At 41.4% G+C, this 27,832-nt stretch overlaps 1 protein-coding gene and 1 long non-coding RNA gene across 3 annotated transcripts in view; both read left to right on the top strand.

Annotated features, from left to right (window-relative positions):
• Positions 1-1,689: 1,689 nt before the first annotated feature.
• On the top strand, positions 1,690-4,420 carry LOC119898619. Its single transcript, XR_005443606.1, has 2 exons — positions 1,690-3,932; positions 4,201-4,420. It is a non-coding gene; the product is annotated as an uncharacterized LOC119898619 (long non-coding RNA).
• Positions 4,421-4,658: 238 nt separating this feature from the next.
• The window catches only part of mgat3b (beta-1,4-mannosyl-glycoprotein 4-beta-N-acetylglucosaminyltransferase b), a 76,289-nt gene continuing 53,115 nt past the window's right edge, over positions 4,659-27,832 (top strand). The window contains exon 1 of one of the 2 annotated variants that reach the window (XM_038712770.1): positions 4,659-6,084. In XM_038712770.1, coding sequence (XP_038568698.1) covers positions 6,062-6,084 — 23 coding nt within the window. In that variant the 5' untranslated portion in view covers positions 4,659-6,061. Of the gene's footprint in view, positions 6,085-11,471; positions 12,290-27,832 lie in introns of those variants that run through there. The other variant, XM_038712772.1, reaches the window with a different exon arrangement.

Below are 27,832 nucleotides of genomic sequence, written 5' to 3' on the forward strand. Positions count from 1 at the left end.
AGACTGGAATTGCTTTGTGTGAAGGGATGGCAGAGCCAGGCGGCGTTCGTTGGAATGAGTGTAGTGGCCGAGAAGGAACGTAAGTTTGTATTGTGGAGTTTAGGTAGATGGGTGCAGACCCAGTAGTCACTCTGTATGCAAGCATTAGTGACTTGAATCTGATTCTGGAGGCCACGGGGAGCCAGTGGAGGTCACTGAGTAATGGAGTGACGTAAGTCACAATGGAGTGAGTCCTTTTGCGCTGATCAAAAACCAGACGCGCTGCTGTGTTCTGAACCATTTGTAAGGGTTTCACCACACAAGCTGGAAGACCTGCTAGGAGGGCATTGCAATAGTCGAGGCGAGAGATAACCATGTCCTGTACTAGAAGCTGGGTGGCATATTGAGTGAGGTAGGGCCTGATTTTCCTTATGTTGTATAGAGCAAAGCGGCATGACCGAGAGACAGCAGCAACATGGTCTGAAAAGGACAGCTGGTCATCAATCATGACACCCAAGTTTCTCACCACCCTGGTTGGAGTGATGGTTGAGGAGCCAATTTGTAGTTTGATGTTATGGTGGATAGATTGCTTGGCTGAAATCACCAAGAGTTCAGTCTTAGAGAAGTTTAGTTGAAGGTGGCAAGCCTTCATCCATGCAGATATGTCCGACAGCCTGTGAGCCGCGCCGAGACGGTGGGGTCGTCTGGCGGGAAGGATTGGTAGAGTTGCATATCGTCTGCATAGCAGTGGTAAGAGAAGCCGTGCTAGCCAATGATCGGCACCAGTGAGGTGGTGTAGATTGAGAAGAGAAGGGGCTCTTGCACTGAGCCTTGTCGCACCCCTGTGGAGAGGCAGTGGGAAGAGGATAATTGGCCTAGCCTTTATTGTCTCCCTTGGAATAATTTTGTCTTGGGCATTCAAGAGACCACAGCGTCTGTCAGAACAGGGCCCCATTTCAGAAAGCGGAATTAGTGCAAATTCTGAGTATGTTAAGCCTGAGATGAGGGAACGTCTGGGTTTTCTGTTTCAGAGAGCAAGATCAGATAATCCCTAGATCAGTAACTCAGGCAACTGATGCTGTGAACAAAACCTCCTCCCAACTTGGAATTTCTGGTAAATATCTTGTTGCAAATTTGCATATACATAAATCATTTCATTCTCCATGAGGGTAAAAGCTTTGAACAGATTGACTGATGCTATAACTTACCTTGATTGATTATCTATGGACAAATGAAACAAAAATGCAAAATATAACATTACCTGTCCAAGTGATTTACTCTTCCAGAAAATTGTAACTTACTACTATTCACTTATTTAAGAAAATTATCTTTGCTTGAGCATTCTATAGTCCATCTAAATATTAAATTCAGTGACTTATTTTTCAAATACTCATGCAGAAGTTTTCGAAGTGGTCCACTCTGTCCAGACCGCAGCGGAGTCTCCTTTCTGAATCCCAAATCGTTATTTTCACTCATGATTCACTGGTGATGAGTCTGGTTCGCTGTTCAGAAAGAAAAACGGACTTAGTTATCTGAGCTAACGTTAGCAAAAATTGAGATACATGTCCTACTAAGTAAGGTAACCTTAGTACACGGCATACGCTGGTAAGGAAACAGTAACATTAGGCGCAGCAGAGCATTTCACGTTTCTTTAATTCATATTAGTATCAAGCTATCTGGCTAAACGTGCCACCGCTAGCATACTTAACGTTACGTTAACTAGCTGTCACAAATATGTCTCTGTCAGTGCAGATTCCAACCTGCCACAGCTTTTTATTTATTAGCAAGTGGGAATGGCATGTTATTGTTTAATTATGTAATGACAACTGACAAATGTAACTTACCGTAATGAAACGTTACAATGAATGCATGATTCACACTGAAGGATAATGTAATAACGTTTTAATTAGGACTGGCATAATGTTACGTTAGCTATTGTAAACGCCAGACAGACTTTGATAAGTTACAAATGGAAAATAAAACGTAACGTTTTGCAAGCTGCCGCCCTTTACTCAATTAGCTTAGCTTAACTCATGAGAGGTTGAGTTGAAAAATAAAATTATTATTTTACCTTTAGTGAAAGCTATAAAGCTGAATGTCAATCATCGTAGATATATTTTGCGGGACATTATCCAGACTGTCTGCTTCCAAACGAGCTTGACATTATGACGTATCTCCGACAAAGTAAAACTGTTATTGGTCGATGTCGCCTCTGCGCCATGAATGATTCATCCAGTGAGGGTACAGCATTCTAACTATACTAACAACTATTTGAAAATGCGTGCACTTTCTTGATTTCTGAAGCACAGAGACTAAAGAGACAATTTTAAATTCTTGTATTTTCAATCATTTTAAGGTTTTACATCCCTTCACCCCCAGATTACCAAAGATGTAGTTGATGCTACAGAAACATTTGTTGAATTGTTCAGTCCTAACATCACTTCCCAATCTTTCATACATTGCTCAGTTATTTAAATTTAATAAATATAGCATACCATTGTAAAGCTTTATTCATATTGTGGTCCCCCTTGTGCTTATTCACCTTATATTACCTCAGCCTATGAAAAGCTCCATCTAAAGCTATTATGTTTTTGACATTTTTTGACATTTTTGATATTTTCTCAAATAAGAATATGTGTTGGTTGCACATTTCAATATGACAAAAAAGGAAAAGCACACACAATTGGGAAACGCAGGAGACATGATGAAGAAGGGACATCACAGTAGACATGACCTTAATAAGAGGGGATACACTTTAAACGGGCAGCAGCCATAGACTGTATATTAAAAGGCAGCAGCATACAGTTCAAGATTATTGTTATATTCGTTACAGGATATTATCAAGAAACATCTGACACTAAACATAACAATTAGAAAGTAGAACATGTAACTTTACATGTAGAGGCATCTGTGGCATTTCTGTACAGGCGCATCAGTGCAGGATTGAGTGAAGATGGGTGCTGCGACCGGTTACACTCTAGGCGAATAGGTTAGGTTTGGTAGCGTGCAAGTTAGGCAGGCAGGGGACTGGTTTGCATGTATGATTTTCCATCCCTTATAAAAGTGTAGCATAGCTGTGGGACAGGCAATCATTTTAATGCATTAATGTTACACTTCAATGAAACAAACCTCGCTTAGGCCATATGTGCATAATGCCTGTATAACCATTGTCTTTGTAAATAGCAGTGTAATTTCAGATGTTGATCAGATCACAGAGGTTTGTATACACTGGTGTGCATGAATATTCACATGTTCCATCCCCCATAGGGGTAAAATTCATATCTACTGATGGTTTTAGCTGTCTGCATGACATAAGCAGGAAAAAGCATCAGAAGCCAGAGGGGACACAGTATAATTTTTAGTCCAACATCTGAAATAGACTGACTGCTAACATGGCAGGTTTGCTCAGGCTGCAGGCTGCCCCGCTTTCTGTGGCGGCTCACTTGATCCCTCTATTACAACCTGCATGAAGTCGAAAATATAAGAATTAATGTCACTGGGGTGACGGGTGTGTGTGTGTGTGTGTGTGTGAGATTTGGAGCAGCGTAGGGTCACGCCCCCTCGTTAGTGGTGAATGGCTACCGGTGTGGGTGTGGGAAGTCTGTTGCCAGGTCTTCCTTTATAAGGAGACGGGAGAAACACAGGAGGGACGCGGAAGCAGGGAAGAATTGGACCGTGGGACCGAGAACGGCAGTGACGCCAGAGGAAAGAAGCCGGAGGAACATGGTGGTCACCACAGACGACGGTAACGTTAGACGGAGAGTCGACGTAGACAGAGACGAGACAGGGACCGAGGTAGACTTCGGAAGAGAGTCCACCGTACTCCAGAGTAACCCTTTGGTTAGATACAGCGGCCCGGAGCCAAGAGGAGACGTCTCAGAGTATCTGGAGTAAGAAGCGACCTTTGTGGAGACACAAGGAGGGGTTGGAATTCATTCCCCCCCTCCTTCCCTGTAAGTAGCTCTCGCACACCTTTTCATTTGCTATCTGCCTGTTCTGACGTCCCCAGAGAACAAGCTGTTACTTTTTAGTCGTAATTTTTAACTTGTAGTATTTGGAGGAGCGAGCCCAGTACATTATAGAGACTAGAGTTGTTAATTTGCATGCACATTTTTTTGTTAGTTTAAAGTTGTTATATAATTTAATTACGCCAAGTGGAACTATTGTGGGGGAAGGTATTGCGCGGAACTCTGTGACTGCCGTGAGCATCCTGTCATCTAGGTTGCTGCTGGCCACTGCCGAGAGGAGGAACGAGCATCGAGAGCAGTGGAAGAGAGGCGGCGGGCCGATGGACTGATAAACGGGGATTTTTTTAAGAATAACTACTGAGTTTATTATAAATGACTGAGAACTCTTTTTATCATTTTAGGTCTTTTAATTGTGTTTGTGTTCATTGTTTTTAATTTAAGGTTCACTGGTTTTATAAACAGTACTGGTCTGAGCCTGGTTTTGTTGTTTTGGTGAAGCCTGTTCCCCAGCAGAACCTTACCTAAATTTAGTTATCCAACGAAGGTTAAAATCAAGGGCAACTGGACTTGGTTGAAGATACTGGAAGACGTTTCGTCCCTCATCCAAAGGACTTCTTCAGTTCTGACTGACTGGCAGGGAAACTCAGCTATTTAACCTCAGTGGGGTCGTTGGCCAAGGTCATCGATACCGCTGGTTCGTTCAACCAAGTCCAGTTGCCCTTGATTTTAACCTTCGTTGGATAACTATGACCTGGATGACTGAGAATCTTCATAGACATCTTACCTAAATTTAGCTTTATTTCTCAATTTTATCATAACAGACGACCCACGAACGGAGATTCGGCGGGCCCGTCGCACTGCTGTATTTTATTGAGAATGTATTGTAGTTTTTGAGTACATTTAAGTATGTTAGCACTGTGACTGAATCAGGCTTGCCTGACCTGGTCTTGTTCAGTGCAGAGCTGCCTTGCTTACACAAACTGAACAGGCAGGTGTCATCCTGAAGTTTCTTGAAGGTCTTCAGCGTAATCTGATTCACTGTATACAACAAAAACACAAATATGTATTAAAATAACTGCAAAAATATTTATGCCTCCCCCAAAAGGGCGCTCGCATAGAAGGCCTCTCCGTCTCAAAGTCCCGGGCTGAATTTCAGTCCCAGTACATTCCTGAAAAGTACAATATTTGAGTGCAAATGAGACGGATGTTAAGTATGTAAAAATTTGCACAGTACTTGAGTACTTGTAAATGTACTTACTTTCCACCACTGCACATTGGAAGACTGGACTGAAGATTTATAATTAGATTGTACTTATTTGCATCAGCTTTTATCCTATGTTACAACCTTTAAGAGCCTCATGTGACCATGTTTTTACACAGTAACTGAAAAATCTTCTTTTCTTTCAAATGAGACTAAAAACACAACAACTCATGAGCATGTTTTGTTTTAATCCAGTATAACTTTGGTTTCTTTGTTCAACTCTGACATAATAACCGCCATATTGAGTCCCCGCTTTCTGCCACTCTGGCTTGTATTGCTGATTGTTTAAACTAGCCCATCAGATTGCAATATGGAGCTAGATTTCCAGATCTGTCAGAGACCATTTTGACAAGAAAATCTTCAAGTAGCAACACGTGCAATCAGGCCTGACTCAAAACCCAGTCATACTGTAACATGAAGCTTGCTGGTTTATTCACCACCACCACCACTGCCAAGCAATAATAGACGTTGTGCAATACAGCAAATGCACTCCTGAACCTGTTCTTTCTGCTGAGTTGGCAGATATTTATAAAAACAAAAAGCATGACAAAAGATGAAGACAAGCAGCTACTGTCACTAGTTTTATTCTGACCTCTTTTATTATTATTTATTGGATATGGGTTTAAAGGTTAACCACCTACAGGATGGACCTGTCACTCTGTGGGTGTGTTTAGGGTGTGAACACAACCAATGAACACATCCACTGTCTCCCTTGTGACACTATTTGTCACAAAGGAGAGTGGATCCTGAATATTTGCTCAGCCCGCGTTCACTGGATTCTTATCAACTTTAATAGCAGAGCTAGTTAGTGTCACCTGGCTCTGTTACTCCATCTTGGACTGCAGAGGGAAAAATGGGTAGAAGAAAATGTGTGAGGTAAATACAAAAGACTACAATTTATACTCACTAAGTGAAATGTCTGTGTGGGTGAGGAGGAGAGCTGTGTGTGTGTGTGAGTGTGTTAGTAAACAGATGCTACCGTGACAGCATGTCTGCCACCATTGAGTAGTGAATGAGAAATCATGTGATCTTTATTCTGTGTCTGTTAATTCTTGCTGTGAGTGTAATGAAGTCTGTTTCTGAGAGTAAACACTACTGCTGAAGTATTCCACATGCGCCTAGTGTGTTAGGAACTGTCATGGGATTTGTGACTTTTTTTAAAGGCAGTGATGGACAGAAACACATGTCAACGTCCAAAAGTAGGAAATCACATTCAAATTTGCTTGTTCAGATATTTGTTCACTAGCAACTTTGGTTTGCTGACTTCTGCCACATCTTGCAAAAACAGGAAGTTATAAGTGCAAAACAGCAATAATTATTTATTTTTTTTAGATTCTTAGATATGAAGCTGGAGTCAGTTAGCTTAGCTTAGTCTAGCACAAAGACTGGAAACAGGGAAACAGCTATGGCTTTGTCCAAAGGTTAAAGAAATCTACGTACCAGCACTTCTAAAGATCACTAATTAGCACCCTATATCTTGTTTGTTTAATCCGTAGGACAAGGACAAGTTGCAGTTTTAAAGGGAACAGTGACTTTCTGGAATGCCATGTCTTGGCGTTGTCTCAGAAAACTAAACCATAGATACTGTGCCCTATTTAGACAAACACCTTAATATCTCTCTAACATTGCCTTGAGTTAAGGTAGATGGTCTGTCTCCAACTCCAGTTTTTTTGTCTTGTCACTGGAATTTTATCTGGAGAAGTGAATTCTTTAGCCAACAGTAACAATTCAGTTTGTCTGGACTCAGATGAAAGTCCTCCGTATCCCTCATATCGTCACTGTCATCTGAGGAGGCTCTTTAGCTTAATATTTTACATTCTATATTTGGAAGTGTGTGTGTGTATTTGTGTGTGGGTATATGTGCAGGTGAATGTGCAGTACATCTAGCAAAATGAGATTCACATTGAAAATCTGCAGATTTTTCTCTTGATTTAGGGCTTTTTTGAGCAGTTAGGGTTTCACATGTCGAGACAGAAGCTGGGTGTGTTATACCAGTCTTCAATAATTGTTTTGAATATGACCTTTTTTAAAAATACTAATACTAATACATGACTGTATTTCATTTTTTCATTTCATTCAACATGTAACAAAAAAAAAAGTACAAATAACGTGACCAAGCCCTAGCTTTTATTCATTTATTTTGTGTGTAGCCACATTTACGTACAATAAATATCAAAATAATGGAATCAGTCTGTAAAATTCCCACTCTGTGTATGTTTTAAATTGTACATTCTAAACACCTCCTGGGTTGCTACAAACCCTCAAATTGTCAGAAAATACAGAGTAAAACCAGGAGGAGGCTTTTCACACAAACCCTGTTCCAGATTTGATGGGTCTCCAGGAATTATTCACACACACCTGCTTCATAAAACAGTCCCCTGCTGTCAGGAACGAAAACCTCTGTCACACTGGATATGCTAACTGGCTGATATCTATAGTTGATAAAAAGGCAGCCTGATATGTAGGTTTGTAAGCCTCTCTCCAGTTGCAGCTGACTGCTCACAGGGAGACGAAATGGGCAGTGTGAGGCTGAAGATGAGGGATGTTCCACGAATGGAGGCCTAACTTCTAGCTGTATTTACTGTATAACAAACAAGCGGAGGCGCTGGCAACTTCACTAACACACGAACGCAAACACGTGTTAGTTAGTAGGTCATATGCCATTGTAAGTTTGTACTGTATCACTGCTGCCAAATAATGAGCACCTTTACTTTTGTTCACATGAGTAAACGACTCCCTCCAGGCCCGAGTCTGAGAAAAAATTACCCTACTAACCTGATATTAAGCCTGAAACATTAAGTCACAAGATATTAGAGCAATATTTGCCAAACAATCACCATAACAAAAGAATTTGATTTAGAGCTTATTTTGTCAGGCATAAATTTGACAGGTAGACAATGGAATAGTGTGCCATAAAATGTCAATAGGCCAGTTCCCTTATGATTCATCACCTATTACTCCACTGAAAAAAGATGAGAGTCAGTGAATATGAAAAAGGTCAGGTTTATTTTGAGTGATTATTCAGAATAACAGAGCCTCACAGGGACCACACTGTGAAACAAATGAGCACTAGTTATTACAGCTATAACATCAATACTGCATGAATTCTAATAAACACTGGAAAACATTTGCAAACACAAGTGTGTCTCCACAAAGTATCAACAGTTGGAAAACATCCCAGACCTGTGCACCTGTGTGTCCGGGGCTTCCCGAAATGATACGCTTCACAGAGGAGGTAGTAAGCTACAGTGGAACATATTCATGCGATGGTTGAGTAAACTAACATGGCTGAGCATGCTAACATGCTCATGCTAATCTAAGATTCTGATATGGACACATTTCAGTTGGTGCAAAAAACTATAAAGGTATACAATACCATGCTCAAGTTGTAAAATTAAAGGACTAAGATCCGTTTAACCAGCAACTGCTGCTATATCTCTTAGTTAAAAGCCATCAGAGTCCCTTGACTCACAAACTAACTGATTGAGGCAGTGGGAGACCTGCAACCCCTGTGTTCTGTGAAGTAAAATTTCTGTTTTTGTCAAGGGAGTCAGATGGCTTTGGACAGAGAGATACAGTACTGTTTCTGGTTAAATGAAAAGGATCTTACTTGTTAAAAAAGATCTATCTCTGTATAATTTCCATAATGTTGTCAAAAACAAGCACTTAATTGGATGCGCAAATTCCCACAAGGATTACATCGCAGCCCGATTTGACTGCTGCCGAGTGTAGCGTGCTCACTCAATATTAGACCAGTCCCCGTTAGTCAGACACAAAAACACTGGAAAATAGGTCCAGGTTGAAAAATCTAGAAGTTACCCGTGAGGTCCTATGTGCATTTAAATGCGAAGGAAGTTGGGTGACCTCATTTTGTCAGGCATTAAAAAAAGTAATAAGATTGACGAATTAATGAAAAACTGACAAAAACAAACATTATGTGCTCAAGCAATTGTATAGGGTGTGGCGTGTGAAGTTATGCATGCCCACATACAGCTTATTCCAAATGTGTATTACATGTGTTAGTTTTTAATTAAACTTTTATAATAAATGCAATTGGTAATGCAGTTTATTCATGCATCATTTTTGGTGTTCTTGGTCCGTAGTCACTACTTGACTGGTAATGTTTGAGAGGGCATTCCAGTTTAGTTGAGTCATAGTACTTATTACAGAGTAACAGATCAATGATAACCACTGAAAGGAAATCATCTGATCATGACTTTACTTCTGATAATTTACATTTTTACTGCCAAATCTTTTCCTCATGCAGGGCTTTTACTGTGGTAATCATACTTCAACTACTGACAGAACCGTTGACTTGACAGTCATGTTAGATTAAAAATCTAAAGTAATTTAATTATTTTCTGTGTGTGTTTTCACTGAGTTTTATATTGGTTAACTGATAAAACCAGTCCACCAGTAAGTCCAAACCAGTGATATACAGTCCATGCATTTTTAGCTGTACAGCTTTAGGCATTACAGTCAGTCGGGATGCCGCCTGTCCTTTGGAGTTGACTTTTTTTTATGTGTGTGTGAAATGAGTCTTCGGTCTTATATTCAGGATATAACATTTAAAGTGATATATAAAGAAACCTGAACACGCATATACCTTCTTACATGATTTTAGCATTATGCAAGTTACAAGGTACAGGCAGGTCTCTGACTCTCCACATCCAGCAAGTCTATCATTTCTAGATTGAATGAGTTAACTCAACAATTGAAGATGAACCCAGTTTGGTTTCAGCCTAGACTCTGTATTTACAACTATGCTGGATGTAGCTTCTCTCTCTCTCTCTCTCTCTCTCTCTCTCTCTCATCATCTGTAATGGGAAATGAGAGCCCATTACCAGAGTCAAACTTTCCATTTCAATTCACATAGACCACTATTACATTCATCTTCTGTTTGTTTTTGTTTTTTAACTGCTGTGTAACTTAAGTTTAGGAAGGGCTGGCACACACAGAACAGAATGGTCAGAAAATTGAAAAATATTGCCACACTATCCCAGTTTTTTAGTACAGCATGCAGCCTTTGCACATTGTAGAACTGAACCGGTCAAGCTGTCTTGTCCTGATGTGTCCTAATATGTTTACTGTGCAGAAGTTAATGCTGCATTTATACAATACGAAGGTTACATTAGTGACCAGCTTTCAGCTTGTCAGCTAGTTCATATTAATGTCAATATCCAAGTTGTAATTACTGTGAAACTCAGATTTGTGTGTGTGTGTGACAGCTTGATATATCCGACGTGACACTTAATAGTGCCTGAATAAGCAAATATGGATGCCTCATGTCAAAGTACAGTATGTATTCAAGGTATTTAAACTCAAATGTAAATGAATCAGTGTCAGTTATATTGAACATTCACTGTATTTTTACTGTAACAGGAATTGCAAGTTGTAAATGTGGGAAGTAACATCCATCCCATATGATTTCCAGTCTAAACCCTTTTAATTTAAGGAATCGTTAGAAGTTTTGGAAGTTTTTAGAACTTTTATTTGCTTTCTTGCAGTCAGATGAAAAGATTAATGTCTGTCCATCACAGCAATCAATACACATTGTAAAATGTGCTAAAAGGTGGGCTGAAATAATAATATGAATCTGGAGCCAACAGACAGTTACCTTAGCTTAGCATAATGACTGGCAACAGGAGAGAACAGGTGAGTAAGTGCTCTTAAAAAGCCCTTAGCACACCAATTAACACAATATCTTTTTTGTTTAATCCTTACAAAAAACGAAGTGTAAAGGTGCCAATGTGTGATTTAGTCTTGGTATAATAACGGAAGACGTGAGAGATTGAACTTTTGTATATTTCCCAAACATTATTCCTTTAACTTACACCGGGGGAGTCCTTCTGTTGCCACCATCAGGCCAAACTTTCCATTCTTTGACCCATTAGCGTTGTGTGTCTCCAAATAGCACCATTGTCTCTTCATATTTTATCCATGTTTTATTTTTATGGTATGTAATGTGTATTACAACCTCAAGGTGGCTCTGGTGGGGTCACAGCATTTCAGTCATGTTTTTCAGTTCTGCAGAACTTGTATGTGGTTGGATGAATTTAGGGTATAGGAGACTTCTTAAAGTATGACAGGACACGTGTTACACTAATAATGGTGGCAGTCGTCTCTGCTTAAGCCCCTGCAGAAGTTTACCACCGTCTCCTGCCCTCTACCCTTCCTTTCACATATTTCCTCCTTTATCTCCCTCTGGGCGCCCCCCTCGTCCTCCACTGATAAGCAGCATAATGGGGAGGAGCTCTCTCTTCGCGGGGCTCCTCCTTCCACTGCCTTCGTTTTCTTTCACTTGGCCCCCCATGCACACTCGCCTCCACCTCCTCCTCCTTGTAGTCTGATCAAGAGGGAGAGAGGGAAGATGATGAAAAAGAAGTAAAAGAGAAGAGAGCCGGGGGGTGTCTTATTTTCTTACGAGCGGAAAAGGCGTCACACCGGGTGCAGAGCGCAGCACGGAGGACGGAAGAGAGGGAGACGCATCACGGAGAGAGCGATAGAAAAGACGGAGGGAGGAGGCGAGAGCTAGTGGTAAACACGACAGAAAACGGCAAATAGGACGGCAGACAGCGACGATCACCCCCCCCCCCACCACCCCCCACCACCACCGTCAGCCCCGTGTCCCCCCTCATCTCTCCATCTCCATCCTTTTCTGCACCGTTTGGCTCATCGTTTTGCGCACCAAAGCCTCTTGGTGTTGTCTCTTTATTTAATCTTTCTGGACAAACAATTGCTCGGTCTTTTCGTAGAATAAACATCAGAGGCAAGAGAGGGGACAGTGTCATCACTACGACCTACTGTATCAACTGTAAGTCCTGCTCGGGACGATCGTCGGCGCAACCGATCCGGTGGATAAAGCCGGAGGAGGGTGGTAAACACTGCGAGATGACAGTAGAGTAACCCGGCGGAAGAACAGAGAGAGAGCGACCCCGGCCCCCGGTTATCACAGAGTCTCCAGCATCACCCATGCGATGGCATAGCGGCTTCTGCAGCGAAACTAGCAGACAAGACTCGGATCAGCAGGGCTCTCATCCATCATGAACCTCTGAAAGACATCCGACACAGGCACAGATGGGTAAGAGGAGATGCTCTGCTTATTAGATTTTTTTTATTCCATGCTATGTAGGTTGGGCGGGGGTGGGAGTGAGGAGGGTGGAGTGGCAGGAAGACTTGTGACGTGAAGACCCCTGCCATTGCACGTACAGTATAAGACTGCAGTGTAGTGTAAGGGTGTATTTCTGCGTGTGTATGAGATTGATGAAGTTCCCTCTCACGAAAATAGGAAGTAGATGGGTTGAAATGAACAAATGACCTTTTGCTACTGTTCATATTAGAGATAGAGTAGGCTATAGCTTATGCCATCTCATACGATTCTGTTCTGTTGTGTTTTCGGGGTCCAGGATATGAGAGATTTAGTTTAAATAAGATTATACTATACCAGGACCATGGATGGATTACTGAATGAGCCTACCAGCTACAGGCCCATGGGCATCAGGGTAGACAAAATGAAGACACAAAATGACCACAAAAACATGCTAAACAACTATAGCCAGATGCCAAACAACCACAAAGAGGCCCAAAATGACCAGAAAGGGACACAAAACACCAACTATAAAGACACAAAACTCTCCAAGGGGCCCATTGTTTCATAATTTGACCATGATCTGTACAGTACAGGACTTGAGGCCACGCTCATAATTCAAAACTATTTAGTTTTTAAATTGTCTAATCATTGACAGTTCTAAGTGGCTCAGTGGATTCATTTTGCACTAACGCTGCCGGGATTTGGGGTTTGATTCTCATTTTGGCCGCTCATCTTTGAATGAATCCATAGTATTATAAGGTACTTTCGGTGTCCATCAACGTAGCCATGCTTCACAGGCTATTTCTTAATTTTCACACCGTCACACATTCCCCAAACACCTCAGCGGATGGCAGCGTTCAGCCTTGTCACTGCTACATCTTACAGCCCAGAGGAAAGCCCTGCTACATGTCACCTAACCACATCTGAATCACCCTGCCCCGGGCAGTTGTCTACAGTATGCAGAGACTGCAAACCTGGCTGACGAAAAACCTTTTCATTTCCCATCTAGTCAAACCAAAACCAAAACCAAAACTAAACACCAACATCTGCTGAATCTATTTCTAATTTCCCACGAGAGTGAGCCAGTCTCCCTCGTTGCTGCGTAGGGGTCAGGTATTGATCCAGGGTCCCAAATGGGTTTGGATATATGGGAGCCTGAGTAACCTGATCACTGATAGGCAGTTAAGTGCAAATGTGGTATAAATGAAAGGGGGGTGGGGGGGTAGCCTAGAGGTTATAGAGAAGCAGATGAGATTGTGACTGGAGAAACACTGGAAATATCTGACTGTGAAGTGTAAACATGAACCTCTTTCTCTGTCCCTTTGACATGTTGCCCTTAAGCAAGGCAATTAATCAGCAATAACCTTATTAGAGCAGCTCAATGGTGCAACAGTAGCAGACTGTAGCTGTACCTTCCAGCTCCCAGGTGTGAATGTGTGAAACAGGGCATCGCTGATGAGCATGCTCAGTGTGTTCCCTCAGGATGAATCCAGGTTTTTAAAAATGCATGTCGGGTAGAGGTAATTATTTGAGAATCTAAGGTTGCTCCAAAGGAGAACAGTCTATGTCTGTTGTTTACAGAAGACATACTACTCTTTATTTGGTCCAGTTGAACACAGAAGCAGCTTTTTGATGAAATGGCAGTGTGATTTTTTTTAAAAAGTTGTTTGGACAGCAAATTGGTCCTGTAGCCTACCTGCTAGCAAAATTTTGAATATGTGAAAAGTAGGAAGTATACTGTAAACTTCACTGTCTTTGCAGCAGCATAAGCAGAGACAGATCCCGCAACTACTACTACTGCTCTGATTCTCTGTGGTTATCTCACTGTGGCTTCAAATGGTTGACAGAGCCCCGACCAACATCCTAGATCCCCACGTTTCAAAACAACAACATCAACAAAGACCCCATCTCATGGGGATGCTGGCCTTTTCACTTCACATTGATGCTGATGCTGAGAGACAGTGCAGTGGGCTGGTGTGTGTGTGTGTATGTGTGTGTGTGTGTGTGTGTGTGTGTGTGTGTGTGTATGTAGGGAAGGGTGGGGTTGCAAAAAGAGGATAAGGAGAGTAAGAAAGAAAATGTTTCCAAGGGTTCATTTGGGATTTCAGATGACACAGCGGGGGACTGAACATAGCTGTCATACCTGAATATGTATGTTGAGTGCATGCACGCGTGCATGCACGCGTGCTTGAGTTGTAGCCACTGAGGTCAGAATGGAGAGATAAAAGAAAAATATAAAAAAGGAAAATAGAACAGAGAGACTGAGTGGGCTGGAGGGAAGGATGGAGGGATGTTATCCAGACGTGTGTCTGAAAGGATGTGTGGACTCCAGAGGTCCACCTGAGCCCCACAGCTGAAGCTCACTTCTTTTGATAAAAAACACACTCCTGTGATTTTCTCCCTCTATCTCTCATTATCTCATTAAGTTTGCTATTTCAGGTGTGACTGGTTATATTACAAAGGCTTTTTAAGAAATAGTTTTTTTGGGATACATGCTTGATCACTTTCTTGCTGAGAATTTGATACCACTCTCATGTCTGTTTGGTAAATATGAAGCTGGAATAAGTAGCCGGTAAACACTGTAAAAGCCTGGATTTGCCCAAAGGTTATATTTCATTTGTTTGATCTGTACAAAAACCAAAGTGTAAGAATGTTAAATTGCCGTTAAATGGAGGGTTATGTGCCGGATTATGTCCTGGCTGGGACCAGTACCTTCCTGGAGTCTCGGACAAGAAACATTCAGGTAACCCTCCACAAAAAAAGTATTGTTGTTCTTACACAGTTTGTGTTTACTGCACTGATATGTCAATCCTCTCATAACTCTTGACAAGAAAGCGAACAACTATACTTAAAATGTTGAACTATTGCTTGGAGGTGCTTCAGTGACAAATAATCTGACAAATAATCTGTCTTGCTTTGTGACCACTGAAAAGTAACTTTTGGTCATAATGTCTGCCCTAATGAAGCTGTTTCAAAACCTTGATAATATTTAGTTAAAATTGCTATGTGTTATGGACATATGCAGGGGAAATTGATGTCTTGGTAGCAGTGGTGACGGTTTCTCCCTGTGTCTCACCTTTTCAAACACAGCGAGTCGGCAAATACCTTGTGCACCAACAAAACTGTCAACACCTCTAACGGTTATAAGATTTCATGTGGGGAAGAAAGAGATGATTGCTGGTAAAATGGTTAATTTATTTCTCCATACCTGTTGTCTCATTAACAATCTGTCATATGCAGCGTTACACCTTTCTATTTGTTTTATCGCCACCGTATCACAACTCCCCCATTCTTTCATCGTTGCTTCCTCTCACACAGCAATTTCATGAGGTTGCTCCCTCTTTTCACTGCCTGTTTCTTAAGTTGCAAGGCCCAAACAAATGGCTTTGCTGGCACACAGAGAGGCTGTCAGTTAACATTGCCGGAGGTGATCTGGGTACGAAGAGAACAGCATCCTGTTTTGCAAGCTTTCCCTCTAAAATACTTTTTCTCCTTGTAAATCCAACGTTAGCTTTGAGGCACCCCAACAACAAACTTCTAGTAATGGCATCAGTAATCAGATCAAGAATGTCTGAAACTGTTCATTCCTAGACCTAAGAGTATATTTCTTTTACTTAGGCAGGTGAAAACAGTACTGTTTCAAATCCATATAGAGGCTTCAGTCGTTTTCCAAGTCAAACGTATTGCATTTTGAATGAAGTGAGAATGTAAGTCTGCAGGAAATGACCAAAAACCAGGCTTGTTGTTATAAGCAGATGGACGCAGACATCTGATTTCCTGCAGTGTGAGAACACCAGTGAAGGAAAGCAAAGAGCAGCAAAGACAGTTTTGCAAAGCCAACATAAATTTCTCTTATCAAATTAAGGAAACTACATTTGAATCAATGACCTTTGTTTACAAGCATCGGTTTGTTTGTCAGAAATACTTTATTGATCCCCGAGGGGAAATTCCTGTGTTACAGGTGCATATATTGCACACCAAGTCATAGGAATAGAAATAATAATAGAAAGAATGTATTACATATTTACATTAAATAAATATAATGGAGAAGTGCCCATTTGTCGGACGCTTGATAGAGCTTGATGGCCACAGGTAGAAATGAAACGCTGTGGCGATCTAAATAAGATGACACAAACAAATCGAAGTAAACATTTTCCTCCATGGTTATTATTATTAGAAAAGAACACGCAGAAACTGAAATTAGCCTGCTCTCAGAATGCACATTTTGCACATAACTTGTCTGGTTGTATTTGTTGATGAGGCTTAAAATGAAGTATTGATGGCTCACAGTTACTGTAATTGTAGATTGCCTTTGTCTTTACAATAAAAAGTTCTGAGTGGAGAAATAAGAGCAAAGATTGAGTGAAGCTGAACAATGTGGAAGGCTATATTTGTCCCAGCAGCTACTTCCTGCTCTGGGCAGTCTTTAGCATTAATATGTTTTTTATTCCATTGGAAGTCAGTGGGATAAAAGGTTGTTTTCAGTGCTGAGACAGAGGCAAAAACCCTGGTGAGCGCTAAAGTAATTGTAAGACATAGCTCAGCAGAGAGTGAAAGGATAGAAAATGAAACTTACAGCAACATGAGTGTTTTGTCTTTATTTCTTCTTCTTCCTCTTGTGCGCCTCATTTCCTGTCTTTGCCTGTCTTTCCATTGATCTGGATCATACAGTTGAACCGACCTCTGTGTGCATCATTGTTGGCTGTGTGTGTGATTTCTGTGGTTCAGGCAGGGTCATCCCAGGCTCCAGGATGTCCGAACAGCTTCATCCTAACCTCACCAACAGGTTAGATACAGCTGAGCACAGCCTGCTGCTGCTGCTGCTGCTGCTGCTGCTGCTGCTGGGGGAATTAAGCTGTGTTCCGTCCCTGATCTGGCATCTGTAGACACACACACACACACACACACACACACACACACACACACACACACACACACACACTCTAGGCTCCCGGCTCTGCTCACACTGTTCCTGGAGAGAGAATCAAACACACAGACATACATCGCTTTCTGCACACTTTGTGTGAAGACAGACAATGTGTGTGTATGATTTCACTTGACTTATCAGGCTTCCAGCAGTAAAGTTTGCCATCTTTCTTACTCTCTGCCTACAAGGTACAAGGTGGATTTCTTTATCATTTTACAACACAGGGTTGAATTACAAGATATGGTTGAAGTTTCCTTTATGCTACTCACAAAAAACAATCATTATATACAAAAAATATACACACTAGATGGCGCGGATAAATAACAAGTCAGAAATAAAACACATGGTGGAGTGCTTAGGATGAATTGAGGAGTCTCACTGCCTGAGGAAAGAAGCTGCTTTGAAGTCTTGTGGGATGACAGCAGATACTGCTGGATCTCCTGCCAGACGCAGCAGGGAGAACAGGCTGTGGCTGGAGTGGGTACAGTCTTTAAGTATCTTTTGGGTTCTGCGCAGACACCTCACCAATACCACTGATGCTCGGTAGATGGCTACTCGTGATCTTCTGGGAGGTTTAATCACCCGCTGCAGAGCTCTCCTGTCTTGGTCCATGCACATCCCATGCCAGTTTGTGATGTTTCCTGTCAGGATGCTTTCTATTGCTCCTCTGTAATAGTTATTAAGAACTTGGCAAAGGAATTAACCCTTCTTAAGTTTCCTTACAGTTGTTTCTGAGCTTTCTTTACCCGGGTGGAGATGCGAGATGACCATATCAGGTTCTCTGTAATACTGATTTCCATGAACCTAAAAAGGTTCACCTGCTACACCTCAGCTCCACTGATGTAGGAGTGTGTGTCTTTGCCTCCTTTTTCCTAAAATCAACTATCAGCTCCTAGGTTTTGCTGTCTTTGAAGAGTTGGTTGTTCTATGTGCACCACAAGATTGTTGATTTTCTCATTGTTGTTCTGGAAATCTGGCCGATGATGGTGATGTCATCCTCAGACTTCACAACAGAGTTCTCTCCATGTTGGGGGTTGCAACCGTGGGTGTACAGCATGAAAAGAAGAGGGCTGAACACACAGCCAATGTTGAGCCTTGAGTGGAGAAGGTGTGGCCGCCAACCTGAACTCTCTGACCGATCAGACCCCAGTTGCAGAGTGTGGTACTTAAGCCTAGAGTGATAAGTTTGCCATTCAGTTTCAGTTTCTCTCTGCCTACACGTATCATTTACACTTATATATCGTACACATACCTGCATTGATCACCCTTCTGCCCACACATGCTGCAGATCTGTGCGTTTGTCAATCCTCCCGGCATTTGGATTCAGTGTTTAGAGCCCTCATTAGTCAGACAAAAGGTGTATGATGGCTCGATGCACGAACCGCTGAAACTTTTCCCCACCACTAAATATCTGTCACCTGACAAACCAGAGAGATAAAAATATATTCCATGAATAAATAATAATGATTTAAAGAGGTGGTATTATGCTCAATTTCAAGTTCAAAATCTTATTTAGGGGTTGTACCAGAACAGGTTTACCAGAACAGGTTTACATGGTTTCATTTTCAAAAAACACCATATTTTTTGTCATACTGCACATTGCTGCAGCTCCTCTTTTCACCCTGTATGTTGAAGGCTTTGTTTTAGCTATGGAGTGATACATCTTGTCTCTACAAGATCTTTGTTAGGAGTTGCACATGCGCAGTTCCAAGGTAAGAACTACTAGCCAATCAGAAGCAGAGTAGGGCGGGTCAGTGAGAAGCGGGTAATCACGGCTTCGGTTCAGCTATATATGTTCCCCTTACCAGCTTAGCAACATGGACTGGAGCAAGAATTTCTGAGTGGTGACTTATTAATCTGTAACAAATGTATCTTTCATCCATAAAGTTTTAACTGAGCTCTGTCTCTACATCACAGTAACAACTTTATGTCCATTGACTGCCTGGAGGGTAGCTGGTGTTTGGAAGGGAGAGGAGAGGCAGCAGGCGGATGTCTTGTCACTGTGTGCTGAAGCTCAGAGTGTTTTTCCACTAGTGTTTTTAGGGTGTGTCAGACTAGCCGCTTGGCGAGCATTATGAAGCGCATTTTGCTGTGACATCACAGTTATGAAAGGGAAACGGCTGGACTACAAATGAGCTGTTTTCAGGCAGTTCAGAGCAGAGTTTTCTGTGGGGGATGGGAACTCCTTTAGGGCTGGACTTTGGGCTTTTTCACTTTGCAAACCTATTACATGCACAAAAAAGATATATAACTCAATAAAGGAGAGGGAAAAAGGCAAAAAGCATAATATGACCTCTTTAATCCATCCATCCATCCATCCATCGTCAACCGCTTATCCTGTGCACAGGGTCGTGGGGGGCTGGAGCCAATCCCAGCTGACATCAGGCGAAAGGCGGGGTACACCCTGGACAGGTCGCCAGTGACCTCTTTAATGCAAAGATGAAAAAAAACAGCTACCAGAACTGTGACTTGACAATTATAGTAGCTGTGTTTATTTAGAAAAAGCAGGTTTTGAAGCAGGAGACTTCAGTCATTAATTTCCTTTTTGTGAGACAACATGATGGCCGGCTGAGCTAATGAAATATATTTTGATGCAAGATGACACAGTGAGCCTCAGCAGCTGCTTTAAGGCCCTTTCAGATACAACGCGATTTGAGCAGCAGTTGCCGCTGGGTTAAGCGCGCTCTGCAGCTCAGTTCAGTGAGGTCAGTTTTTCTTTTTCCTTTTTTTTCAAAACCTAAAGTGGAGACATAGTTTTTCATAGTGATGTATGGTATATTTGTTTCAATGAAGGAGCTTTCAACTGCATTTGCATATGTCTCTCGCATGTCAAACTGCTAAAGCCAACCCCCCCCCTGCTCAATATTTATGCTTAGTTTGCATGTGTCCGTCATCACTTTGGTGTGCTCGTGTTGTCTAGGATTGTGTTAAATCACATGGGCAATTGCATGTCATAACTTCTGAGTAGTGTTTTTATTTTCCAGGCAAATATATTAGCCCCAAATCACATGGTTGTCCTTGAGGACTATACTATCTGTACAGCATATGACTACCTCTATCCTTCATTATTAAGAAGTGAGTTATTCAGGAGGAGGTGTTCACTCTACTTACTGAAGACTTGATCATTGTGACCATTGTCACAATGTGTGCTCTTCACTGTTTATTTTCTTGTACTTTTACAGCAGCATTTAGCGTATGTGACCATCCCGTATACTGGACAATAAAGATTACAACAAAAGCCATTCAGTCACAAAAAGTTAAACAAGGACCTCATAAAAAATCCTACAGGTGTCCACATAACTCATCTTATCTGCAACATAGACATGATGGACTTTGGTTGAATATGCTTGAGAAAAACAATGTGACACCAGCAGACATTGGTCTTATACTGTGAGTTATTGGTCCTGTTGTAGTCCTCATTAAGCAAAGACTTACAATGCAGTTAGTCACAACCAACAACCCCTCCATAGTCTCTCACACATATGTACAAACAAGCTCAGTCTTTCTGGCGCAGTCTTGAAGGGGCAGCAGTTGTGATGATGAAGTATGGATTTCTGTTCTGGCAGGTCAAACTGAGTATGGCTGGGCTTTATGTGGGGGTGGATGAAGAGCACTCCACACACTGCTGCTGTTTGTCAAGGACAAGACCGACAGTCGGAGGACCAGCATTGCAACCATTTTCTTCCCTTACTCGTTCTCTCTCTTCTTTCTGTCCCTCCCCTCTTGCTGTATGGAGGGTGCTCCCCTTTTCCAAATAAGGCATGTTCTCCCTCCATGACCTCAACCCCCCCTCCACTCACACACCTCCACTGTGTCGTCCTCTTGTCAGACAGCCAAGCCAAGTTTACCACCAGGCCAAAATAGAAGTTGTCTGTCCTTGAGGATGTCTCTCTCTCTCTTTCCCCTTCTCTCCATGCCCCGCTTTCTCTCTCACCCACTCTCTTTTACTTCCCCCTCTCAGTTACCTCAGTGTCACCTTACAGTTATGCTCCACCGTGGAGACCTCAGGAGACCCACCTAGCAGCTAGAGAAAATAGTCCTGACCTGCGTTCGACCCAGCATGTGTTTGTTGAGGCCACAGTGCTGGAACGGTACCGCTGCCACACAATTTATTGGGGGGAGGGGGGTGTCTGGTGCCAGTTGAAAATTGCCTGGGTCAAAGATGAATATGCAGATATTTCTTTGTGTGTTTATTCTGTGTGGAGTACCAGATGTTGTGTAATGTGCAATGCAGGACAAAACCTTTTAAGAAGAGAAAGTTAAAGTGCTGATTTGCAGGTCAGATGATGTCTATATATCTAGGTTCAACATGGGCTTTAATTGGCATTAAAGGGAGTTTTTCTTTTTAAATGGCCACTTTACAGTGTTATAATAGCATTTCACTTACTTTATTTTAACCCTTACTACCGCTAATGTACAAATTAATATACAAACATCCTACATAAACCATTGGAATCACCTACTGTTTCCAGCAAATCCAAATCCAGAACAAATGTTCAGATATTTCCTGATTTGTTATCAGCACCTGTGTTGTTGCAATGCAAAAAGGAACTGCTAGTAGCTAACAATGCTAGCAGCATGACATTTCATAGTGCAAATTCACTAAAAACTATTATTATTATTCCCATGAATTGAACCACTGAACCATTTTTGCAGCCTACATTTTTCACCCCAAACTGCCAATTTACACACTTTAGCTGTAAGCTAGCTAGCAAGATACGCACAGATCACATGCGGGAATGAGCCTGTGTGTGTGTGGTAGCTCAGTGTCTGATGTCAGAACTAACTAGGTTTTCCCTGCAGTCTCTCCTGCAGTTTTTTGCTCAAGTTGAAACATTTTCAACTTTCACTGATGCATTTCTGTGTCAGTTAGCACCACCCTACAATTTCTCTTCTATTTGTGGCTACTTGTGTTTGTCCATTGCTTTTTAAATGCAATTTGCTTTGCTTTCTGTCTGAGCACATCTGAAGAGTACTATTTCATGGTTTGTATCAACACTGACATTAATCTTCTTCTTACTTTAAATAAAACTGAGAATGTTCATAGTGTCACTCAAATCATGATTTTTCAACCTTAACTTCTGAAAGTAATAATGCAGTGTATGCCAGGCATAGCTAACACATTAGTTAAACCTTAACACTTAGATGTCTTTTAACCTGCAAATGCTGACCGAATGTGATGACAACCTTGATAACCTGGTCTCATACGGCAAATCTAATACTTCAACTTGGTTTGAGTAAATACAGACTTCAGCTAGGCACAACAATATTGGGACATGCTATAATTCTAATAGTTTTGGAAATATATCCAAACATATATACTGGAAGTGCTTGCAGATTTGCATATCATAGAAGAAGACCTGACTATTAGCCTTGGCGAGGTCTGCCATGTCCAAGTACCCTTCTAATTTTAAAAGTGCAACCGTTGTTGGTTTGAAGGTTAATCCCAAGGAACACACACTCACTTTTGACACGTTAGTGTTTCATTGCCTCCTGCGAACCTGCCGCATATCCTAAAAGTACAAAAATGAAGGTACACTGTTTTTAACTTGTACGTGTTAAGAACAATTAAGCTTTTTCTTGGTTTGTGAGAGAGATTCTTTTCATTTTACCAGCATTAAATGTTTCATAACCCACAAATATATAAGGTTGAGCAGACAAAAAGAAAAGACTCTGGCAAGCTACAGACAGGAGACAGAAGGGGAAAGTCTTGGCCATGTTAATGATTCATCTTAAACAACCACAAAAGCAGCTCAGCGGTTTGACATGCTTTATAAGAATGAAAATGACACAGTCATCCCATTACTTTTATTTTTGGCTGAGGTAGAGAAGGTAGAGATACCTATGTTAATAAGGAGTCTGTCACTGGTAGTGCGAGGGAGGTGAGATGTGAACAAAGGTGGGAGAGGAAGAGCGAGGGCGTCCAGCCAACAGTTTGCCTGCGGTTGGACGGACTGATGGAGAGAACGAGAGGGAGAGGAAGAGCAAAGACATTTTCATCAGGATTATCCTGCAGCAGAGAATCTCATCTGGGAAAGTGGCCCAGTGCTTACTGAACACACACACACACACACACACACACACACACACAGCCTCAGGAGGCTGTAAAAACTGGAAAAGCTCTGCCTCACCTCAGTTTGCCCAGGAAAGCCCCTCTTTCAGGCTACACTGTGGTCCCTCCAGAAAAACCCTGCTGCTGGATCTTAATATATAATTCTGTGAATATGTGTGCGTGTATTTGTTTATGCGTGTGTGGTCCATTCGTCTGTTCTCCTTCTTGAGTTTATTCGCCGTGCATCCCCAAACTCCTGCCCTCCCACCACCAGGCTGCAGCCAGGAGGAAAGCCTTGATTGCAGTGAGGTGTATTCCACATGTCTGTACTTCCACATGGAGACTTCAGGTTATATGCATAAAACTGAAGATTCAAGACTAACAGGGTGCCAAAACAATTAGTCCATTCATCAGATAATTGATGAGACAACAAATCTGATAACTGATTCTTTGTTTCGACAAAAATGCAAAAATCATTGGTTGGTACCAGCTTCGCAAATGTGAGGATTTGCTGATTTTCTCTGTTTTATATTACTGTAAATTGAACACTTTCGGAATCTGGCTTGTATTAAACAAGCATCTTGAAGATTTCCCCTTGGGCTCTGGGGCATTGGAAAGGATAAAGAGATGATGGGACCCCAGCTAGACTTAAACCAGGGATGTATAGTATAGTAGGGCAGCGTCTTAATCAAGCGGGAACCCCCGGGTCTGAAAAGGGAGGCGAATGCGGAAGTCCCTTGAACCTGCATTCTGTTGAACGGCCAGCAGGGGGCGACTCCTCTGGTTGCAAAAAGAATTCCAGTTACATTAGAAATAATTACCCTACTTCTCCTGATTTATTACCACAGTAAACACTTTCATAATGAGTTTATGATCTCAATCGCTAGTTCAATGTCTTCTTTAATTTGGCATGATGTTCATTTAGTAAATTTTGGTCCCATTTAGAGGTAAATAGACCATAAAGCTAGAGTATGCTTCAGGGCAGGACTATCTGAGATTGAAAAGTCGTTACCATGGCGATCTGTCAATCAGGCAAGAGTGACTTGTATCCAAGACTGTAAATGTAACCAGCCCCGTTGAAAAGGCTTATTAGGAGTTGGCTGTTCACTTTCTCTGGTGAGTACATTTTGTTTTTAGCCGGTTAAAATGACAGCGTAAATTACAGATGCACCTAGCTAAGCAAGCTAGCTAGCTCACACATGGAGCCGCTGGCTCCACAGTCTCTTCCAAATATGGACACGTCCGGTGCCGCTGGTCGCGAAAAATCAACATGGCGACACCCTAACGGCCAAACTCGAGGCTTTAAAACGGCAGTCCACAAACTAGCCAGTCGTGTCTCAATGACTACGTCTACTTCTTTTATACAGTCTATGGTCTTAATACCCTAGTGCACCAGGACTTACCATCATAGACTGTTAATCAGCTATTACCGTCATTTGTATGTCACCTCCCACAGTTAACTATTAACTAATAGTGTCCTCATACATGACCAGTACACACAGCTGCTACCCATAGTGTTATTTTATCACATATGCGGCTGTAAACCATCTGGATTATTATCAGACCTCAGAAAAGATTTCTGTAGTTAATTTGTAGAAATGCATTTGAATCAGCGAGACTGAATCAGAAAGTCTGTCTTCTACCACACAGACTAAACACAGGCAATACACTGGGTGACATTTTGGCTAGCCCCTAAGGATAATAAACTTTTTAATTAAACGCAGCTGACTGGGTGTTGTTTACCTCAGTTCATCCCCCTGGATTTAGTATTTTCAGTAATGCTGTTCCTGTGAATAAAACAGCACATAGCTTCAGTAACTAGGTGGAGTTAGGGGCCTGTTGGCAGTAGCATTAGCTGCTAGCGCCAGTGTTACTCTACTTGTGTTAGCTGCTACTTTCTGATAGCACACAAATCGCCTCAGTAACAAGGTGTCTTGTGCCATTGGCATATTTTATTGCATGTTTTGAAGTCTGCTAATGCAATGTAAAGATTTCAGGCAGAGTTCTACACGGTGTGAGGTTGCTGTGGAGGGCTAGATGGCTGTAATTGGGAAACGTAGCGAGTTGGCAGGAGAAGGACGAGTTGCGTACATTAACACGTGTACACAGCCAAATTGTTTTTTATTTTCTTTCCTACTAATCAGTGATGCTTCAGCTGTGTTTCTACTTTATATATTAACCATACTACTCATGAGGAGTTTTAGTTTTTAGATTTAGGCTTAGTACCAGTAAAACAGAGTTGTCGTGTAGGCAGAGTAAAGCTGAAACCCGCTGTTGTTGGGTCACACTTTCTCCCACACATTAGAGCGAGTTACCCTTGGCTGTAGGATACTGTAGGAGTTAATCTTAAATACTTTCATCAGCAGAGGTACATGCATCCAGCACTAAACATAAAAACATACAGAGGCTTTGGTTTTCTGACAGCTGACAGTCATCAAGGGCGACATGATGCTCTGCGTAAGATGAGTCAGTTGACATTGAAGCAAAGTTAAAAATCATTTTTGTGTTTTTGTTAAGGTTGGGTTTGAATGTCACATTCAGCTGTCTCTACTCAAAAATGATTGCAGGATTGTATGAAGAGAGTGGTAGCTGTCAACACATTAACCCTTCTTCTGTGTGGCATGCTGGGGATGGGGTCAGCTGCACAAAATCAGGATGAAACTGGTGGACTAATTTAGACATTGTTAATTCTTGCTCTTTTAAAGATTATTTTAAATTGTATTATTAGTAATGTAACGTATTATATCATGATCAGTGCCTGCTAGTTTCTATGAAATGGTCCAATTACTCTTAAATGCACCAAAAGAGTGTGAAATCCTGCAGTGGATGAAAGATTATGATGCTTTTTATTTGTTCTTCATATTAAAATGAAACATATCTGCAAATATTAGAATATTATTTAGAACTTGATACGTAAAGGTGTTGCCCAAAACCATGAATTTATTTTTTCATTTATTTGTATTTTAGTGTGTGTATTATTTGACCATATCATGTTAATGTGGGAATATTCATCATATCACACCTCGCTTTCTCCTCGTGGCATCTTTTTGTTACCTGCATAGTTCCATATCATAGGTTGTGTGCTGTGTCATGACACAGTGCTGTCATTTGCCTTTTGTTAAGTGAATTGCCCACATATCCTGGTTTAGAGCAGCTGGGTGGCCTGGTGGTTTAACACACTGTCTCAAAAAATCACAGGTTCAGTCCACAATTGAAAGCAATTTCCAATCAAGCACTAAATCGGTGCTGCTGACTGTCCATGACTATTGACCTCAGCTAAAACATGTACATCTGCATCTCAGAGTGATGTCTAGAATTACACAAATTACTAATATTCTAAAATTGTGGTTAGCATTGCCTCTGTAGTATTTGTTTTTTGGTTGACAAAAAAATCAACTTACTCTACTTACTAGTTTATTTTTAGTTTTTCTTCTGATTGGAAGTTAGTAACCCTATCTTTTATATTAACCCAACCTTAAATAACCTTAACGTTGTTAAATGTGAAATTGTTTTGGTGCATGCACATGTTTTAAAGTTTTGAAATTTGACAAAGTTGGAAAAGATCAATATCACAATATGCTTGAGTTTGTTTGGGAGGTGCAACTTTAGACTTAAGGGACATAAATACGTTAGTATGGACACAAATCAATGTATCCCTTTAGTAACACAATATATTCAGAAATACCTTATATTTAAGTGGCACATGGGGGAATGAAACCTATAACTTGCAGAACAATTTTTCCATTAATTCCACACAGTACATGAATACTTACTTACATTCTCGTTTTCTTGCATAAGGAGGACAGTCGCGAAACTCAGATTCAGTAAAATGTGCAGACATGTTGGGTTCTTTGGCATACGATTTATTGACTGAAATAAAGATGTATCATAGGAAGCACATGTTCAACATTTTTCAATAAGCAGAAAGCGAGGAACACATTGTATAGCCTATGGCCTGATTTTGTTGTATCCAAAACATAGGCCAGGAAGAGTAACACACCTTCCTGCTCTCCCTGTCTCATAGTCAAATACTGAACACAGAGTGGTTCTGCTTGACGTTTCAGTGCACTTGTGGCTCATTGTTCTGTAAAGGTTGTGTAAGCAGACACCTCTCAAGTTGGCACTGTATCTCTGCCGTAGACACCTGGAAGACAATGGAGACCTGAATAGGTGTCACTGAGCCATGGCTATTATTTGGAAGGAGGACGGATTGTAAGGAAAGGTCATGTGAGAGATCAGGTGTGTTTGTGTGTTGTGTGTGTTTCTTGAGCATCCAGGTCACACATTACACACACTAGCCAGCTCACATTTAACAGCTGTGTGAGATAGTAGGTCAGTCTAATACACCTTTATATACCTTGTCTGTAACATAAAATACTCTTTGAGATAAGTGAGTACTTAAACTGTGTGTAAAGGTCATATTGTATATGCTTAGACTAAGAAATTGCTATTGTATGTCTGTCTTACTTCACTGACAAGTATTTAAGGCACACAATGGAGATTATGTACATGTGACATGCTCATAATGACAATGCAAACATACTGATATTTAACT

Source organism: Micropterus salmoides, unplaced genomic scaffold (genome assembly GCF_014851395.1).
Source record: "Micropterus salmoides isolate LMB-PRFRI ecotype aquatic unplaced genomic scaffold, ASM1485139v1 Ms_hic_scaffold_12, whole genome shotgun sequence".
Lineage (NCBI taxonomy): Eukaryota > Metazoa > Chordata > Actinopteri > Centrarchiformes > Centrarchidae > Micropterus > Micropterus salmoides.